General features: G+C 39.6%; 2 protein-coding genes across 4 annotated transcripts in view; one reads left to right on the top strand and one right to left on the bottom strand.

Moving 5' to 3' along the window:
• Nucleotides 1-872: 872 nt before the first annotated feature.
• Nucleotides 873-10,906, top strand: mdm2 (MDM2 proto-oncogene). 2 transcript variants are annotated; one of them, XM_063905524.1, is made up of 13 exons: nucleotides 873-1,031; nucleotides 3,995-4,028; nucleotides 5,690-5,758; nucleotides 5,867-5,941; nucleotides 6,032-6,165; nucleotides 6,748-6,797; nucleotides 7,026-7,084; nucleotides 7,590-7,686; nucleotides 7,781-7,980; nucleotides 8,069-8,203; nucleotides 8,501-8,572; nucleotides 8,718-8,901; nucleotides 9,060-10,906. In XM_063905524.1, exons 3-13 carry the CDS (start codon nucleotides 5,708-5,710, stop codon nucleotides 9,524-9,526), a joined length of 1,524 nt encoding a protein of 507 aa, XP_063761594.1. In that variant the 5' UTR covers nucleotides 873-1,031; nucleotides 3,995-4,028; nucleotides 5,690-5,707; the 3' UTR covers nucleotides 9,527-10,906. The 2 variants fall into 2 exon arrangements, with proteins under 2 accessions (XP_063761594.1, XP_063761595.1); XM_063905525.1 differs by lacking the exon at nucleotides 3,995-4,028 and having other exon boundaries at nucleotides 900-1,031.
• Nucleotides 10,907-12,855: 1,949 nt separating this feature from the next.
• The window catches only part of LOC134879049 (plexin-B2-like), a 119,423-nt gene continuing 111,266 nt past the window's right edge, over nucleotides 12,856-21,012 (bottom strand). For both annotated transcript variants that reach the window (XM_063905304.1, XM_063905305.1), the window contains exons 32-43: nucleotides 20,352-20,498; nucleotides 20,135-20,212; nucleotides 19,964-20,042; nucleotides 19,163-19,263; nucleotides 18,948-19,029; nucleotides 18,718-18,869; nucleotides 18,456-18,616; nucleotides 18,172-18,319; nucleotides 17,973-18,037; nucleotides 17,631-17,706; nucleotides 17,470-17,544; nucleotides 12,856-16,909 (exon numbers count right to left, since the gene is read on the bottom strand). In XM_063905304.1, the coding sequence (XP_063761374.1) occupies nucleotides 16,805-16,909; nucleotides 17,470-17,544; nucleotides 17,631-17,706; nucleotides 17,973-18,037; nucleotides 18,172-18,319; nucleotides 18,456-18,616; nucleotides 18,718-18,869; nucleotides 18,948-19,029; nucleotides 19,163-19,263; nucleotides 19,964-20,042; nucleotides 20,135-20,212; nucleotides 20,352-20,498 (1,269 nt within the window). In that variant the 3' untranslated portion in view covers nucleotides 12,856-16,804. The remainder of the gene's footprint in view (nucleotides 16,910-17,469; nucleotides 17,545-17,630; nucleotides 17,707-17,972; nucleotides 18,038-18,171; nucleotides 18,320-18,455; nucleotides 18,617-18,717; nucleotides 18,870-18,947; nucleotides 19,030-19,162; nucleotides 19,264-19,963; nucleotides 20,043-20,134; nucleotides 20,213-20,351; nucleotides 20,499-21,012) is intronic.

The following is a 21,012-nucleotide window of genomic DNA, read 5'->3' as shown; positions in this document are numbered from 1 at the left end:
ATTAAAACAATTCCTAAAAGTTAGACATTACTTATGAGAAAATGAATAACAGGAAGGTTCTTTTGAATCCGACAGCTTAGACTTCAGCTGTAGTTATTTCCATATTGACTGCTTACTAGTAGGATAAAAATAAATATTGTATACATTGAAGTTGATCTCAGCTATGACCAAAAATACCGTGCTTCATTTTAAATAATCCTCAAAGAGCAAGATTTTACATTTGAAAGCATTATTCTTTGCTGGAAAATAAGGGTTAGGGTTATCTTTAAAAAGTTGGAAGAAAGTAAACGCATGATAAAATAAGAATAAACAGCAGCAGGTCTATGTACAAATCTACAGTATAAATGCCATGAACCAAAGAATACTCAATATAAAATGTTCTAGATCATTTAGAATGATCCACTATATGTTACAGTAGCAGGACATAGTTATACATATGGTAGTATATAAATTACAGTTGTGTAAGTATCACCAAAATGATGATGGCTGTTCATGTTACTGGGTAGGAACTAAAGCTGTGTAGCAGACGGAGTGAGTTGTTACACAGAGTTAAGGCAGCATTTGGTCTGCATTATCAAATAGGCACGGACTCCAAGTTTCTGTCCTAATTAAAAAGGCACTACAATACAAAACAGACTAAGAAACCACTGTTGTGCAATAACACTTGTGTGCAAAATGTAATTTGGAAAAACGTTTTCGAAAGTCTTCAGTTTATGTTTAAACGTACTGGTGGAAATGAGCTTACATTCATCCATATCTTCTTAAAGTGATATAATTAGAGAATTAAAAGTAAAAAAGTCATTGTTGTTGTTGTTGTTGTTGTTGTTGTTGTTGTTGTTGTTGTTGTATCCCTACCTCTATTACTACGCAGAGCGGGGTGCAGTGTCAGTGTTCTGCCAGCAGGCGCGCCACATGGACAAGGGAAGGAACAACTGCAGAGTAAACAGTGAGCATTTCAACACCAAGCTGTACAGCAAACTTGGGGAAAGCCGCCCTTGAAGGATATTATTTAACCAAGAATCACTGTCAAGGTAGGTCAACACAACAAAAGCTGAACAATATATATGATATAATGTTGAAAATACGTTGTATGGTTGTATTGCAATGGCAAACATTAGCATGTGGGTAGCAGCATGCTATCAAGCCGCGGAGCCTCGTGTTTTCTTGTCTGGATTCACCCGGGTTTGGGAGCAGCAACTCGGCCACGATGTGCTGACGATGTAACGATAAAAATAATATTTAATTAACATTTTCAAACTGAAATTCACAGCGTTTACAGATTTGAGTCCCGGCTTTGTATTTAATGTTCGTTAGGGGTATTTGTGTCAAGTTGTTTAGAGTATTTAATAGTTTAGGTAAGGTAACGCTAGCTAAGCTTGTTAAGTTTTTTGAAAGTTCTCCAACGGTCGTCATTTAAAAATCAACTGTTGCTAGGCAGATACTTTCATGTTTAATTTGGGATGATTCTACCCTGAATTAATTCACCAAATTGGTGGTTTTTATTTACAAACAGCTAATTAAAAGGGCAGGACTTTGTGTTTTTAGCCTGAGAGCTAATGTACAAGACTAGATATTACTTTATTTATCCAGAATTTGGACGTTTGTAGCAGGTAAATAAGGCGTAATGTGAAAAAGAAAGCGTGGAAAATAAATAAACAAACAAACAAATCAAAGTTGAAGATAAAACAGAACTGGAAAGTAAAATATACATATTGACCGTAAAATATATACATCTACTATTAAATATACACTATAAAAAGGGCCAAATTACAGCTAACAGCTTTTAAATGAGGACATATTTACATTAAGTGTGCAAGAAATAGCATTTCAAAGTAAATATACAAGTGAAACTAAAAGTGTGAAGGCGCCAAGAAACGAGATGCAATGTTTTGCATTGCTAACCTGCATTGTTTTTTTTAATCATTTCAACATATTATAAGCCATTAATGTTGTTATAATAGTGAAACATAGCTTTATCGTGTAATTTAATTCACTAAAATGAGATATAGCTGCCTTGTTGAAGCAGCAGACCAGCATTAGCATCCGCAGACTGAGGGAAAACAAACCTCTTAAACTCCTGTTTCCCTGTTCTTAAGTCTATTTTAACTATTTTTTATGGATATTCTTCTATTTTTCTTTAGGGTAACTTGTGCTTGTTGTACCCTGAGGTGGTGCATGCAGTCCAGCGCTGTTCATCACATGTGAAAGTCCTATAGAAAGTCAGAGTTGAACACAGAGCGGAGAGCCAGGACATGTCTGGGCATATTCTCTGTTTGTGTTGCAGCAGCTGACTCATGCTCTCAGCTGGAGGAGAACCAGTCATGTTTTCTGAACACTCACTCTGCCCAGACATATTCAAAAAAGGCAGACCTACATGGATTGAGTCTGGGCATGTTATCCCTTAAAGATGTTTAGGGACTATAAATCCAGACTCTAGGTTTCGGTTTCATCAGTTTTCATTAACACCAGTACCTCTGCTACACCTGTGACCTGACCTAGGGCTGGGTGATATATCGATATTTTTTCAAACGAGATATAGAACGAGACACTTTCGTCAACATCGATATAGTTTCGTTTTCGTTGAAAGTACAGCACATTTGTTTCAAATAATAGCCCGTTGGAGCCGCACCTGCCACTGCTTCTCTCTCTCCCGCTCTGCATCCAGCTCTCTCTCTCGCAGAGCTGGTATGTAAGCGAAAGACAAATGGATCAGTCATTTGGAAATGGTTTGGTTACAAGGTGTCTGACGAGTTCATAGACTGTATATATATATACAGTCTATGGACGAGTTACGGCAACAGGTGATCTGTAGAGAGTGCTTAAAATCTGTCGCAGGCAGGCTGGAAATGAAAGCACACAGCGGCACGAGTTGGAAACTGTCGTGTTATTGCGTCAACAATATCGATATATATCTTATATCGATATTCTGCTTGAAAATATCGAGATATGACTTTTGGTCCATATCGCCCAGCCTCAGCATGACCCTGCTATCGGGTCAGATGAACCCCTGTTGGGTCACCAGGTCATGATGCATCGCTCTGCCTCTAATCTCCTGTCTGCTGCAGGGTCATTTCATTACATGTGGAAATGTAATCTAGTAGAACACAGATACCCAGGTATACAGATATTCAGCTCAAGTTAAAGTATTAAAAGTACACTTCAGAAGTACTTTGTTATAACTTCGAAACTTTAAAGTGAAACTGCAAAGACTTTAGCATTCCAATTAATTCTGTAATTTCTTTAATGGGCCATTCTGCATAATGAATAATGGGTGTAAAGGGGGAGCCAATTTGAATCACTTTGTCCTGCTGGATAGCCTCTCCTTTTTAGAAATTATTTAAATTCACGTAACCAATGGTTTATATTATGCATTAATCAAAATCAAAGTAGCTAGAGCTAACAGTTCATTGTATCAGAGTACAAAATACAGTATTTCCCCCAAACATGTAGTAAAATAGAAGAACAAAGTGGAATCAAATATAAAAACAGTAGTACCTCAAAATTGTGTATTTTCTATGATATTAAGTTGAGCCATAATTTATTCCCTGACAGTCTGCAGGCACGTATAGAAAGTAAATCAAAACCATATTTAAAATGTATTTTGGTAACACTAAACTTCATGTTCGTCCAAAAGGGGATTTTGTTTTCCACTTCTCCATCCCATTAAAGCCTTGCTGTGGAAACACACTGAAACCAGGCTAGTGTCACTGGTTAGTTATAATGTGTTAGTCTGGTTAGCTCATATTGACAGTAATGACTCATCCTGGACTAGTAGCGGCATGTCTGCGCAGAGTGTGTGTGTGTCTGATTGAATCAGCTGTTACGGTCAGATTGAACATACAACACACACATTGCTGACTCATACCTGACTGGCCCTGATAGGCCCCAGCAAGGCTAGGCTGGGCCATTTCAGCTGGTCTAGTCCTGACATGTCTGAGCTCTATAAGAGGCTGCTGTCTGCTCTGACTGCACTTTATCTGCTTACTTTGCACAGAACTGCCTGCTGATTCTCTTCTCTGTAAATACTGGTAAGACCTTTCATTTGTTTCACTGACACTGTTCACTTTAAAGACAAATGTATGGCTTATAAAACGTGTGGTTTAAGTTGTAGTTTTGAGTTTTGAGTGGCTGTTCTTGAGTTAATTTCATTCTGTTTATATGTCAGCATTTCTAACTCAGTTTGAAAGCTGCTTATATGGATAAAGTGTATTAATTTAATTATCCATCTCAGTTTCTCAAGATCCAAGGTGTCTTTGCCAGTCAAAACCCCAAATACATTCACTTAAATATCAGATAAAATAGATAAAATGTCTATATTTGAGAAGCTTAAAATAACTTTTTCTGCCATTTTTACATGAGAAGTCATTTTCCTTCATGAAAATGACTTTAAAAGCTCATTTATTCCCCAAATAGTTGCTTATTCATTTGTATGTTGACCTTTTAATCGATTAATCAACTTAATATTTGCAACTCTATCCAAAACCAAGCGTTATTCACACATGATTTATATTCATTTGAAGCAATAACCAGCCACTATAGGGACATTCCTCAGCTGTCCACATCCTCTGAGTCACACAGACTTGCTTCAAAATTCCCCTCATCACTATTTCTATGCCAACTAAGCAAAGAAATGACTATTATGTAGAAGGTGACAGTCTTACCGGAAATCATCACCAACCACTTTACTTCCCTCAGCTCTCTGAAGCGTTTGAGCGTCTTTCAGCTGTGTTATTTCCTGCAGCTGTTTTCTGCAATAAACAAAACAGCAACGCGTAATTTAACACGCTGTAAACATCCACTGAGGTTTCAACTACCTGGGGAATATAGAGTAGCATGAATTAGCATCATTACTTGTTAGTGGAGACCCAAAAGGAGACAGAAAACTAGCCTTTAATTCATTTTGTTTCCAGAAATATGACATTTGATGAGTAATTAGGTTTCTGGATGTGTAAATATATAGAGAATGGGTTAAACCGTAGAGGAAAAAGTCACAAGAATGCAAACTATGTCTATTATGCAACGACATCTATCAGACGTTTGATAGCATTTCATAACCGGTCAGGTCTTACATAAGTTCTCCTGCTGGCTGTCGGCTGTCAGGAGACGCTTAAATAATAATCTACTGTAGGAGTTGTGTACTGGTTCGGTGGATTGTGTAAACTAATCGATGAGTCAGACTACTGTGTGGACTCAGTCAGCAGACCCAGACCAAACACTGTCACCACTGAGAGCTACAGAGGCTCAGATGATCGTCCGTTTAAACTCTGCATATCTAACCGCGGCAAACTGAAACCCATCTGTTTTCATTGGACTTTGGTCGTTAATTTAGGCCTTGTTACTTATTCAGTAGCTCTTACAATGGTAGGACTGGCTTGAAGTAAATAAATCTGCACTTTCCTTGTGGTTCAGAGTTCAGATTGAATGGTTTTTTGAAATCTCTTTGTATAAAAGCATCAGCCAAAGGAAATGTAATGTAGAAAAAACCACATTGCTGGATCCAGATATTGAATTGGATCTCTGAAACTACAATTCTTGTTTTAAATCATGCTTCCTTTTGTATTCCTGCAGATGTTATAGTGTTTTCTTTGTGGTGTTGTGTATAATTACTGCACCTTGGCCTTTAAACCTAACATTGTAGTACTTAGCATTCAGCTCATTTGAAGGCACTGTGATTCCTGTTTGTGTGCAGAAACCAATCAACCTCACAATGTCAGCGGACAGCCAGCTCAACGTCGACACTGCAGACGACAACAAACTGGTGAGAGAAGCGAGTTAAAGGGGCCCTATTCTGCTTTTTTGTGGGGTTTTCCTAGGTTTTAGTGCATGTTAATGGTCTGCAAAGACTAAAATCCCAATGTGTTTTAAGGTGAAACCAAAGCTAGAGTTCCAGTCATTGCTGCAACACGCCGGAGCCACTAAAGACACTTTCACCATGAAGGAGGTAAACATGGATTCCTTTGTGTGTACTTGATGTTTTCTGTGCATTTAAATGCTTTCCAGGTTTAATTTGTGATGTTTTTGTGTCGTGTAGGTGATGTTTTACCTGGGTCAGTACATCATCCAGAAGCAGCTGTACGACCAGAAGCAGCAACACATCGTCCACTGCTCCCAGGATGCACTGGGGCGGGTCCTGGGGGTCGACAGCTTCTCTGTTAAAGAGCCACGGTGAGAGAGAGAGAGAGGAAGAGGAAGATTTCTGACTGTGTGTTTGTTCTGCTCAGTAAAAACTGTTTCCCAGTAAGGGGAATTTCATGTGAGTTATGTAAAGCGTTTAATTTGAAAATGCAGGTGTTTGAGCTTCATATACAGAGGGTTTATCTGAAAGGACATTTCAAATGCTAGATTTTGCACCAAAATGATAAAAACATAGGGAAAAAAAGACAGTGCTATGAGTATAAATGATGAGTACTAAAATTGACACCAATGCAAAATAGAATAGCAAGAAGAGTAAGTTTAAAGGAGAAAATGCAAAAGATTCTGAATGACATCCTTTCTTTTACTCTCCTTTTTCCTGGAGAGGAAGTGTAAAGAAACTCTGGATTTATGTGTGTTTGAGGTGCAATATATGACTCAGCAGCTTTAAGACGTGAAGACAGTATTCCGCTTCGCTCTGATGCTGGAGTTACACCTGAAAGTGGGCGGGGCTTACGCTTGCCAGTTAGCCTCATGCTTTATCTTTCTAGAAAAGCCCCTCGTGTATTACATCAAAACATGATGAATAATCAGTGTATGTAATGCTTGTTTCAGAGTTCTGTTCGCTATGATCACCAAGAACCTTGTGGCGATTAAAACTCAAGGTAAGACGACCTGCATTTAGACAGGAAATGTACTTTTTGGAGTAAAGGGGAACTGGAAAAAAAGCTTGGTTTAGGAGAAGGATCTTTGTTTGAAGTCTAAAAGGATTTCCTCATTTCCTCCTCTCCTTCCTCTTCTTTTTCTGTCTTCTTAGCTTCCTCTTTCTCCTCCTCCTTTTATATATAAACACATTCATAAAAGACTAACCTGTCTTTCTCTTTCTGCCTCAGAGTCTCCACCAAGCCCCAGTGAACCCCCCAGTGAGACTCAGACAGACAAAGGGACAGAGGTGAGTCGCCTCATACAAAAATAATAGAACTGTAGGGTTTGTTTCTGTTTTGAGCAAATCTTACCTTTAAAAACAGTTTTCTGCATGCATAGACATAGAAAGATGAATTGAATAGCAAGAAAAGGACCACAAATACGACTTGTATGAATATATATGAATATACAACAACAGCTAGTACAGCAGAATGTGCAGAATGTGTTATTTCAGTGTCGATTTCAGCATTAAATATCAACATACCCACACAAACTGAATTAAATTAGCAAGAAGAAGCATGCAGTAATGCTCTTAAATCAACAACTGCATGCATTTATTTAAGAGGTGTTTTCGTCTTTTACCAGAAACGTGATGAATTGCTTTTAATGCTTAATTTTGGAGATTATTAGGAATGTTAAAGCACATCATTTACAACAGGGATTATGACAGGAAGAATCCTAACTGACAGATTTAAGACCCTATTTTAACAGCTCTAGTAAATGTTATTCTAAATGTGTGTTTGTGCTTTCAGGAGGCAGATTCAGAAAACTGCTCTTCATCACCCGAGAGACGAGGAAGACGAAGAAGGAGGAGGAGGAGGAGGAGCAGCGGCAGGAGCAGCGACGCTGGTGAGTTTAATCACGATCGATTGTATTTATAGAGCGCTTCTCACCGCTCCTCGTAAGTCTGAGATATTAAACTCCGCTCTCTTCATCTCTCCAGGACCCTCACACAGCGCAGAGGGTGATAAGGCTGAGGAGGAGGAGGAGTCAGGGGAGGAGGAGGAGGAAGAAGAGGAAGAAGGGAGGAAGAGGAGGCGATCCGACAGCTACTCCCTGACATTTGATGACAGTCTGTCGTGGTGTGTGATTGGAGGACTGAAGGACATGCACAGCAGCCAATCGTCCGACTCAAACAGCACCGTGAGTATTCACACACATCTGAGTTATAGACGTGTACAACGACAGACATCTAGTACTGGGGTGTGACGCAGTGTGTGTGTGTGTTTAGTCCGGCAGGTCAGAGATCACGGTGGCAGCCTCAGACTCGGAGAGCGACAACTTCAGCGTGGAGTTCGAGGTCGAGTCCGTCGACTCGGACGACTACAACGAAGACAACGCCTCTCTGGTGTCCGCAGACGACCAGGTAACAATACTTCCGTTTACCTTTTAGTTTATAAAGACGCCTTATTCTGCTTTCTGGGGGGGCGGGGGGTGTCATTGTGTGAACGCAAATAGAAGTGCGAGGGTTACATAGTGATGTCACTATGGAACCCTCGCACTTGTATTTGCTAGCGCTCCAACACATTGTACATGATAGGCTAAGGGGGCGGGACATCTATATGCTGGTTGACCAATCACAACAGAGCGTGGACTGGGCTTGTGCGTAGTTTTATGAAAGTAAATATTGGTTGTTTACATTTTGTTGTGTGTGTGTGTCCAGGTTTATGAGGTCACCATATTTGAAGCGGAGGATAGCGACTCCTTTGATGAAGACACAGAGATCACTGAAGCTGTGAGTCCACACACACACACACACACACACACACACACACACACACACACACACACACACACACACACACACACACACACACATAATAAAACACACACTTCTTTCACCCTGCAGGTCTAACAGTGTGTGTGTGTTTCCCTCTCAGGATTACTGGCGCTGTGTGAAGTGTGACGAGTTGAACCCACCTCTGCCCAGAAACTGTCTGCGCTGCTGGGCGCTGCGTCAGGATTGGCTGTCTGACGCGTCACTCCTCCCTAAAGCCGCCTCCTCCAGTCCCAAAGAACTGCCCTTAAAGCCAACCGACCAATCGGCAGCCAAAGAGACTCCAGGTAGGGGAAACTGAAAATATGATGCAATAATTGATATGATATTTTTCTCAATTACACTAAAACAAAGTCATTAATTAAGGCTTTAGAAAGTCTTAGATTCTTTATAAGACTTTCTCTTACTTCTGCTTATTTACTGATGTTCTCTCCGTCTCCTGCAGGTTCAGAGGGCGAGGAGAATGAAGGCGTGGACGTCCCCGATGGGAAAAGATCAAGGACTCCTCCCCTGTCTCAGTGCCTCTCCGACTTCTCCTCTTCAGCCCTGAACTCCGAGGAGCTCCTTCCTTCCTCCCTGCCTTCCTCCTCCTCCTCTTCCTCCTCCTCCTCGCAGCAGAAGCTCTGGACCCCTGACTCGCAGCCCTCGTCCTCCATCGACTCCCAGGAGCTCCTCCCATCCGGAGTCCCCGATCTGGAGCGCAGTGTCTCCGCAGAGTGGCGTCTTCCCGAGTCGTGTCTGGACCCCTGCCTCATCTGTCAGTCGCGTCCGAAGAACGGATGCATCGTTCACGGACGCACCGGACACCTGATGTCCTGCTACGTCTGCGCCAGGAAGCTGAAGAAGAGGAACAAGCTGTGTCCCGTCTGCAGGCTGCCCATCCAGTCCGTCATCTTCACCTACATTTCCTGAGGATTACATTCAGAAGAGAGGTGCTGGGATGTGTGTGTTGGACCCTTCCACAGAAACACACTGGGATTTTTACTGACTCTTTCCTGCACCACTCCATAATTACCAAATTACTTGTTGTAGTGTCTTTACTTCGGTCCGTGCGCACCCTCTATCGCTTTAGGTTTCTGACAATCTATTCAGGAAGCTGGTTTGATTTTATTTTTTGTCAACAACCGCTTATAAAAAGACCAACATCTAAACATTTTCTTAAATTGTGGTTTTTTTGGACTTCCTTTTTCTGTGCGAGACTCATTGTTTCCCACTGACGACAGAAGTGTGTTTTTCTTAATACTTTGATTTAATTATCATCGAGAAAGTTCCTATAATTCTAGAGAACAAGGTGAAGTATTCAGTTAGTTCAAATGAATCAGTTATAAAACAGCAACAACTCATATTTAATGGATTAATGAATATGTGGTGAGGGTGTATATTTTGGGGGTTTCGGTGAAGGTTTTTGGGATATAAACACACGCATCAATAAACTGAGGTTTGGTCTTTTTTTAATGGTTAATTGACAAAAAAACAACTCATGATGCTTATACCTAAACGTCAATTGAATAATTTCTCATTTGGAAACCGTTTTTCTTTCCTTCCTCTCTTCTGCTGAACTGTTCCTGTTAGATAAAAGATGTGAGGAACACTCCAGATGAGAAAGTGAATAATAACATAGATTTCTGTGAACAGATGCTTAGCTAAATGCATACTTTATTTAGTAAAGTGAGCAAATATACGTTGCAGATTGTTCCTCAACAAATCTGGAACTGTTTTATTTTATGGGTCTTTAAGGATTTACTGGAGAAAAAAAAAGTATTTGAAACGAATTAAAAAGGAAAACTGATTCATTTACTGTAAAAACTCAAATTAATTTGCATTTATTATACACAAATATTATTTATACCAATGAAACCCCATTGTTTCTTTAAAACGTAACACGTTCCAGAGTTATTATCAGAGTATTTTTAAAATGTTTGACAAATTATTCAGAAAAATGGACTTTTCTTAAGGGCTGCAATCTCCTTATTATTTCCTTGACAGTTTCCTCGAAAGAAATGTATAATATGTTTGTAAAAATGTGAATTTGTATTTAAGAAACACTTGCAATTGTGTTTAATTTATTACATCTGCCATATAATATTTCGCCTTGCAGTGCACTGACCAGGTCTGTATTCTTTCCAGGAAACTTACAAGGAAATGTGTTGCCATCTTTTTATTTATTCTGGGTTTGTTCAAGAGGCTCGAGTGATTTAAAGCTATGAGCATTTAAATAAGAAAATGAAGATATGAGATATCTCTAATATTTTGCAGTTGAACTGAATAAAAGCTCACTTCTGTTTACCCGAACCTGTTGTTGTTGACTTTCTATATTTGCTTTGTTACTTTGGATTCTTTAACTTGTGTTTATAGATTTAAAAAGGATCAGCCAAATGTATTTAAGGAAAAATATTGTAATAAATACATATTTATTTAGTTTAAAAGATCCAATGAATAAATAAGTTCATTTAAAAAAATGAAATACATAAAAGTAAAACAGGAAAAACCATAAACATACAAGACTGGTCATTGTTTCATCGCCTGAGTTTTGTGACTGAAATAATATTAAATCAAGGCCAGAAAGTGGAAGTTTCTCTCCCACACGCTCCTATTGGCTAGGGCTCCGAGACATTGCACGTGATAGGCTAAGGGGTGGGACATCTACACGCGGATTGACCAATCCAACAGAGCTGGGCTCTGGTTTCAGACAGAGGGTGAAAAGAGCTGCTGCAGCACAGGCAGTATGAGAAACATAAAGAGCTTTTTGAACATTAAAGAAAAACTTTACAGATTAGGATTAATGATGGTGAATATAATCTCCCTTAAATCAGACTGTAGTTCACCTGCAGTAAATCCAGCAGCTACCCTGCAGTATACAAAGCCATTCAAACTAGCTGCACCTTTACCAGCTCTGAGAACACTTTAATGATCAATCATTATAAAACATATCAGAGATATTATTCTGAAATGGACCAATCAGACAATGACTACTTTTACTGTCGCTACTTTAAGTACATTTAGATGAGAGTACTTTCTACTTTCACTGGAGGAACATTTAGAATACTTTCACTGAGACAGAGTATTCCTACACTCTGGTACTTCTACTTTACTCAAGTACAAGACAGACCTGAGTACTTCTACTTTACTCAAGTACAAGATCTGAGTACTTCTACTTTACTCAAGTACAAGACCTGAGTACTTCTACTTTACTCAAGTACAAGACCTGAGTACTTCTACTTTACTCAAGTACAAGATCTGAGTACTTCTACTTTACTCAAGTACAAGATCTGAGTACTTCTACTTTACTCAAGTACAAGACCTGAGTACTTCTACTTTACTCAAGTACAAGATCTGAGTACTTCTACTTTACTCAAGTACAAGACCTGAGTACTTCTACTTTAACTCAAGTACAAGACCTGAGTACTCCTTTGTTTTGAGTGTATATTCCGCCCTCTTCTGGAGAGAAATGTGTGAATATATTATTTCGAGTCAAACACTAACATATATTCAGTTTGATGAAAATGTGGACATGTGTGATTGGTTAATAATAACAAACATGGCGTTACTACTTTATGTTTAAACCTGGGTTGACGATAATAACTGACTTCCGGTTTGGTTGAAGAGAACCCTTTCAAAATAAAACATTCTTTAATCTCGTAAATCCTTGAATCGGCTTCTCTAAAACTGTATATTGTCAGCTAATTTATTGATCAAAAGTGCAATTTATGAACACAGAGAGGCAGTGTTGTCCTGTTTTTTAAAAAATAAATATTATTAAGAATAAATATTATTTCAGGTTTTATTTTATAAGAGAAGTTTGTATAATTATTTTAATCTATTTATTTAAAGCAGTATTTTATCATATCTTTAATATAAGATTTTTAACTTTAATTCCACTATATTTTATGATATTACATGTTTTATTTACTTTATTTTTGTTGCAAATTTTCCCTTTTTTAAATGTTTAGTATGTTTATATAATATTATTTTATTTTGTATTCTCTTGTTTTTATTACACATTTTTCCATTATTAAATTGAATTTCTTATGTTTATATAATATTATTTTTTATTTACTTTATTTCTATTAAGTTATTTTAAATATTACAAAAAAACCATGAACTTGTTGCAGCTGTTGTCTAAAAAATTCAAGCACTCAATTTCAATGATTTCTTGTGTATGCTGTCTTGTAAAAGTGGTCCACATTGTGTCAGGAGAAAAACAAAGAAAGACACCAAAACAATAAAAGAATAGAGGAAGATTTTCCATTTGTATAAACATCTTTTATTGGATATTCTGGATCTGGATTTTTCTCCCACGTCTCCCCTCCCTCAGAAGAGTCATAGATTTGGGCTCCAGACCTAAAGTAAAGACCTGTTTCTGCCTAAAACTAAACTTGGTCCAGTCCATCCGAAAACCATTCACTTCCTACTACGACGTAACAAGAATGAACATTAGGAGAGTCGACGTACAAACTCTTTAACAATGGTATAAACATCAGTACCAGTGGGCCGGTTAACATTCAAAACCTCTCAGAACTCAAACTTTGTGCCTCTTAAAACCACATTTATCAAACGTTCACACACACAGATCCTCCAAATAGTTGACATATAACTCTATTTGATCCGAGTCCCCAAAAGTCATCACACATCGACATTTTCCTGTACCCCTGTGACCCGAAAAACCCCTCAATTAAACATCCAAACCATACTCAAAAATGTCTGGAGCACGGGGAATATAGAAGTATGGTTCAAAGGTTTTACACTAAGCCGTCCATGGTTCACAAAGCACTGTGCAGATGCCAATATTTCAAGTGGTTTTTAAATTAAAGGATTCAAAAAGTTGACATTCTGCTGTAAAATGTCATAATTTCTCCCAAAAATAGAAGATTGGTGTGTATAGTCTGGGCTTTAGGAGCGAGTGAACGGCTTGATTTTTTTACTTTCTTTTGCATGAATTGAGAAAGAAAGACAAACATGTACGTGACCTTTTTTTTTTTTGGCTTTTACTTCCAAATCTTCTTTCAGTGTTACTCTTTAAGGCACTCACTGGTGGCAAAAAGAAGGCAGAAAGAAGCTGTAGAGATATCATATTCTGCCACTCATCAGGGTCATACTTCCATTTAGTGTCTCTCCTGGGACATGTCTCCATGCTTCAATGTTCAGAAAGCTCTTTATGTTTCTCAGACTGCCTGTGCTGCAGCTCCTCTTTTCACCCTCTGTCTGAAACCAGAGCCCAGTCTGCTCGGATTGGTTAGCTGGCCGGCTCGGTTGTGATCGGTCAACAGTTTAAGGATGTCCCGCCCCTTAGCCTACACTGTGTTGGAGCACTAGCCAATAGAAGCGTTACAAAGTGCTGTCACTATGATCCGGAACTTTGGGATTTTAGCCTTTGCAGACCATTTACATGCACTGAAACCTCTAGAACACACTACAGAGGAATAGGGCCTCTTTAATAAACTACATTTGAAGAATTAGAAGAGATTTGATGCAAACGTGGCACTTAGCTATGAAAAGCTGGTGAAATATTCCCAGAAATGACAGCAACCTCCAAAAGAAGACCCTTCCCATTTCAGCGGTTATCTTATATATGAAAGGACCATCAGACTTTTCAATACACAGCTGTTTGTTCAACTTATTTCAGGATATTTTACACAGATAGAAGATTTTTGGCACAAATGCGGCTTCCATAAACACATTTCGGAGAGAGAAACCCCTGGAAATATGTGAAGAGAAGTTAAACGAAAGGTTCTATTGCTTCATATTTTAAAGATGCAGTTTGTAAATATTCAATAAATCCACCAAAAAAAGCAGAACGTCTTTTCTCCAGCTTACAAACTGCAAGTATTTTACATTAACTCGCTACATAAAGCAGGTCGTCTGGGCTCAGAAGGCAAAGAATAATGCACATATATTATGATTTTAAGGTAAGGAGGATTAATGTGCAGTTTAGGAGATTAAACCAGCCTTTTCGTTATTTAACAAACCTCATGATGACACATTTTAGGACGAGGCACGTTTTATGCAGATTGTGAGAAAATAATTTGCAATAATGTTCTTTCATTGTGTTTTTGGTGGAAGATTTAAATTGCCTTAATTAAATCAAATCAAACGAAGAAACACCTACACAAACTAACATGTATTTCCTTTATGTTTAATGCCATTCAGGGTTTTGTCTAAACCAGTACCAGGGTCTCTGCTCCCTCTCACTGTGGGCGCCCCCCCTCAAACCAAAATGCAGATTTCCCCCGTGAAATGTTGAAGTGCTGCCAGGAAACAATATCTCTGTTGGTCAGAAAGGGTGTAATGAGTCCAGAGATATGGAGGTGGGGTCAGATGTCTGGTCAGACGGCAGAGACAGCTTACGGAGAATAAATAGGGGATGGATGTCCGGTGGGTCTGCCGGGGGACGAGTGGCAGGCAGCAGGCTGACACTGAGACTGAGATTTCTGATCCTTTCTTTAATCTCCTTTTTTCTGGAGAGGAAGTAAAGGAACCGGAGCTCTGGATCTATTTGTTGTTGAGGTGCGATGTAGGACTCAGCAGCTTTAAGACGTGAAGACACTGTTATTTCCCAATCCTCTCTGATGCAGGATGTTCACCTGAAAGTGGGCGGGGCTTAATAAGTGTGTTTGTATTTGATGTCAAAGTTAAGAAAAATAAATCAATATTTGGAATAAAAGCTTCATTTTTGTTTTTCTAACAGATTCCTTTATTTAATTAGGACACAGTAAATAATGTAAATATACTGTCACTTTATATTATCGTTACATCTTTTTAAGGCATTTTAAATCTTCCAACTTGTGTTTGAACGTGAGTTTTAAATGGACGTACCTTAGCTCGACACCCTGGTAAAGTCAAGTAAAATACTGATAACATTTCTTTAGGTCATATTGCAGTTTGAAGAACACTTGCAAAGCATGGTAGTCGAATAGGCCATAAAATAACTGGATTTAATACATTTGACACCTCACATTTAGATTTATTTGACGCCTTTTTGAAGGATGCATGGATACCCTGTCTTCAGAAGACACTTTCGTAATTTCCTCTCATGTGCGCAGAAATGAAAAGCAGCATTATATATGAAGGGCAGTCAGAAGTGAAACTAAAAGGATTATAAAACAAATCACATTAAATGATAAAAGCGATTTTTAAACATTATTAGGCCGACATGATTTTGAACGGGAAGTAAAAACAAGCAAGAAACACACACACACACACACACACAGGATATGGACCACCCTGATAAACACTTCACAAAATAAAGCAATGAAGTGGCATCGTCTCAGTCCACTGAAAAGAGTATTCTCATATATGGAAAAGCAAAGCCTCTGCATACAGACAATAATACTCAACTAAAAATTACTTAGCGGTGATTTCAATAATCTGCGTGGTGTCATCGGCGTAGAAACACAACATCTGATCTGAAAAACAACATTTGGCTGTGATAACAAAAAGTTAAACCGTTGTGGTTTTTTGGACATCGTACCCTGAATTCACTCTCCTCAACCAAGAGCCCTGATTGGCCAGTGGTGTGTACCGTTAGTGGGTTTTCATTGGTCGATTAAATAATTGATGAGTTAGGATGAAACGATTCTCTTTCACTGACAGAAGATCAGACTTCTCAGTGTGGGAACAAATAAACGGACCCTTAGATCCAGAGGTAAATCCACCTCACATCCAGAGTCGAGACGCTGTCAAACGGCAACAAAAAAGTGGAGGTTCTTCCAGAAAAAGGGCTGCGTCACAAAAAGGAATATTTGGTAATGTCTTCATGTAAATTCTTCGTCCAAAAAAGTGGCACTCCTTTCGTCTTTACTCCTCGAATGATAAAATACAATGTGCGGTGCAGAGAAGCAATAAGGACCGAGGATCACACACCCCAAATTAAAAAAGTAACCCTTTGATATCACACACACCCATTTTTAAATCGCCTTCTTGGTGCTTTCTTTCTGGCGGTGAAAGTACGTCGCTTTTGTTCCCACCACTCTTAACTTGTCCAAAACTCTTCGTAACCTCTCCCTCCTTCAGTCCTTATGTGGTCAACAGCTTCCTGTGGCTGCACTAGCCCCTCCCACTTCAGTCCTTATATGGTCAAACATTCCTTAGAGTCTGTGAGCTCGTCCTCCTTTAGGTCCATACATGGGAAACAACATCCTGTGTTTTAGTATCCGTAAGCTCCAGCCCCCCAGCCCCTCACTGAGGGCGTAGTCAAAGGTCGGTGACTTTGTTCTCCAGGGCAGCGGCGATCTGTTGGAGGCGGAGCGTCAGCTGCTTATTCTGGGCAGCCGGGTCCTCGTCCAGCGACTGGATGATCTGGAAAAGACAACAAAATAAGATTTAAGTAAAGTTTCACTGCTTTTTGACTCCTGACGCAAAAAAACAAACAGGAAAATACTGAAGCTTCTGAAAGACAATATTCTACACTGGATTCATATGTTATTACCACCTCTCAGTTTCCCTGCAGACACACACACACACACACACACACACACACACACACACACACACACACACACACACACACACACACACACACACACACACACACACACACACACACACACACACACACACACACACACACACACACACACACACACACACACACACACACACACACACTGTTAGAGACAGGGTTATATTTTCACCCTTGAGCATCTGTACGCAAAAGAGTTAGGGCCACATGCAAAAACAAATGTGGGATCAGAGTGCGAATTCTGGAAAGAAAAGACTCAAAACTCAGATTGTCTTTTTCAGAAATAGATTTTCCTTCCAGAATTTTAACTTTTTAAAAAACTTTTTACAGAATATTGACTTTTTTTTCTCAGAAATTGAAAACAACCATATTTTTTGGACAGAGTGACATTTCTCACCACATCGTAGTACTTGCTGGCGTACTGGTACAGCTGATGTAAGGCCAACTCGGTGTTCAGCTTGTGTGTGTGTTGCTGCAAAGCAAAGGTTAAAACGTGTAAACACCTCATAAATACACCTTTTAGCCGTGAGGTTTATTCAGATTAGTTGTTTTACATACCCTGGACACCTCAGCAAGGTGTGTGTTCATGTCCTGATCACTGACGGGGACCATCTGCCTGATGCCCTTGTAGTAACTGAAGAAAACACACAATCACAAACACACACACACACACACACACACACACACACACACACACACACACACACACACACACACACACACACACACACACACACACACACACACACACACACACACACACACACACACACACACACACACACACACACACACACGTGAATAAACTGTATAATATAAAATAATAAAAGGCTTTGTTGCTGATTAATACTGTTTTAAATGAGAGGATTTGCTGTTTATGTATGAATGCAGCACACTCACTCGTCCACCATCTTCTTGTACGTGGAAATCTCTTTTGCATAGAGCAGCTTGTTGCTGGGAGACTCCTGCAGGAACAGACAGATATCATCAATATCGTGTCTCAAAATGATATGAAATACATAAAGGAGTATTACATAAGCCGCTCTTCGTGCCAAAATAAAGGGTTTCTTTATGTGGGAGAGGCTTCTAAAGCACTGACTCTGCTGAGTTTGTGCTCCGTCTTGGTGCAGGCGTCCATGAAGGTCTGAGCGATGACGTGCAGCGAAGCGTCCACCACCTCCGTCACGTGGACGTCCACGATGAAGTGAGGGTTCCTCAGGATGTTCACCCAGAACCGCAGAGGCAAACTGGGGAGGGAAAGACCCGGGTCAGAATACCGGCAGATCACACACCCTTATGCTTCCGTTTACCATGAAGCCTCTCAAGCATCCACCATCCGTATCCAGAGGAGCACCAGGAATAACACGTGTGGTACTCGTGTACCTGTTGGTCTTCCAGATGTGCAGCGTCTCCTCGTCTACGTTGTCGTGTCGCAGCGCCTGCTCGTCCAGGAAGTCGAAGAAGTATTTGACGGCCGGAGGAACCACGGTACTCGAACACAACACGCTGCGGAAGAAGTTGTCCACAAACTGCTGCAGAGTGCCCTGCAACACACACACACACACACACACACGTTTATATAAGTGCCCTCTGATGGATTAAAGGTGTACACGTCTGAAGCACTCGTGTCTCCGGGCAGCCTCACCTTGACGGACAGCAGTCTGGTGAGGTAGATCTCGGTGATGGCCTTCGTCATGGCCTTGTCCTTCATGCTTCCTCTCTTCGACTTCCCCTCGTCCATCTCATCGGCCGGACGCACCAGGTGGTAGGTGTGGTCATCCTCCAGCAGTGCGTTCTCTGAAAAGGGAGGGAGAGTTTACGATACCCCTGCCCCAAAGTCTTCCTCTGTGTGTGCGTGTGTGTGTGTGTACGTACTCTCTTCGTAGTTGTCTTGGTGCTGGTGGAAGGACTGTGTGTGTAGAACTCTGGACAGAACCAGCGTGGCGTTATCTCGGACCTGGAAGAAGTCATTCACAAAAAAGATGAATGAACTCAACGACTTATGGTTTTCTTTCCATCTGTCCAAAGACGACAATCTTTTCAGCATCCTCTAGCATCACATTGTCCTTTTGCACCACAGAGCGACTCACGTTGTAATGAGCGAGTGTGTTGAGTCTCTTCCAGCGGCCCTCCTTCTGAGAGGTCAGGTCGAGGTCGGACAGGATCTGACCCGTGGAGCCCGGACGCCACTCTGAGGAAACGTCAGGAAATGCATCTCATGAGTGTTTTTCAGAACAGGTTGTTGTTGTATAATATCTCTCTGCTGTCCACTGGTCCCTCTTGATTATGAGGAGACACTACAGGGGGATGTGGTTCAAATAATAGATCTATTTTTTGGCAAATTTTGGAAAAATCTAGGGATAAAATTGGTAAATAAACAAAAATATTAACGGGTATTTTTAGTTATTTGTCAAGAGGAGGATCGCATTGGAAAAAAACACAAAAATAAAAAGGTACTTTAAAGAAATACAAAGATATTAATAAATAACAACTGTTTAATATAAGTGAAGTAATTACAATTGAATTGTTTAACACATTTCATACAGGTTGATGACTGAAAAAAAAAGACATTAAATATCCAGAAAAATCAAACAAAATAAAACAAAAAAAAAGAGAAAAATGCATTAAATAGATAAAAAAAACTAAACTAAAACTTACTAAATGTACTCCTTAAATTAAATGTAGTTTAGAAATATAAATTAATATCATATTATCTTTTTTATCTTATTTTTCCCACCGTATCTGTAACCCTGCAGTTCCACCATCAACCTGCAGGAGGCGACACACTCCTAATCTCTAACACTTTATTTCTATAAATATAATATTGTGTGTGTGTGTGTGTGTGTGTGTGTGTGTGTGTGTGTGTGTGTGTGTGTGTGTGTGTGTCTTACCCAGAGCAACACTCTCCACCTCTGGTCTCTGAGAGTACGGCAGGTTCCTGTACACCTGGTCGATGATCTTCTCCTTCACCTGCGGGACCCCCCAGGGCAGAAATGTCGATTTTTCGAAGGTTGCATTCAGGTTTGATGGCCTTACATTAAATGCCTGAGTAAAAACCTCACCTGTGTGATGGAGTCGCAGTTCAACACCTTCACTGGAGTCACATCGGGCCCCTCCCCGTGCACCAACACCTGCAGAGTCTAAAACAAACACACACACACACACACACACACCTGTGAACCCCTCAAGAAAAGCATGGTTGCTTCTATAAGCAAAATGAAACTGGGGTGCAAATTAAAAAAAGTGTGTGTACTGGGTGTGTATAATACGTGTACTCACCAGTACTGAGTACTCCACATCGTCTCCCAGCAGCCCCGTGTCGTTCAGAGTGTATTTGGCTTTCTTCATCTTGGCGTCGACCGGCCCCTTCTCCACCTGATGCTTCAACGCCTTGAACAGCTTATAGAGAGGCTCCCCTGCTGTGTCCTGAATACATAGGCATGGGTTTTTAAACAAAGATAAATATATAATATAATAATAATACTAAAAGAATAAATAACATATAAAATACTAGAATATGTAAAAGTTGGATAAAACATAAAAACTAAATGAAAAGAAATACAAAAAGAAACATGAAACAAATATAATGCATTAATATTACAAATATTCAATCAAATATAGAATATAACTACTAAAATATAAATAAATATCAAAAGTAAAACTAATAGAAATAAGACGCTCCAACAATATGTCCTTTAAAATATATATAAGTGGAATGCATGTTTTCAGATACTGGCAGGACTTATTTGGGGTTGAGGGAATAAACTCATTGACATTCAGCGGCAGATTTCTAACACAACATAACAAAATGTGAAATTCCTTACACACCGTTTGGTATGAGGATGTTAAATTATAAAAACAGCGGCTGTCAGGAAGATCTCTCCGAAAAAAACACAACAGAAACGAAAACACACAAGGGGCAACAAAAAAAAGATTTTCA

Source organism: Eleginops maclovinus, chromosome 17, assembly GCF_036324505.1.
Source record: "Eleginops maclovinus isolate JMC-PN-2008 ecotype Puerto Natales chromosome 17, JC_Emac_rtc_rv5, whole genome shotgun sequence".
In the NCBI taxonomy this organism is placed as follows: Eukaryota; Metazoa; Chordata; class Actinopteri; order Perciformes; family Eleginopidae; genus Eleginops; species Eleginops maclovinus.
The sequence above is the reverse complement of the archived record's forward strand: the minus strand, read 5'-3'. Positions and strand labels throughout refer to the sequence as shown.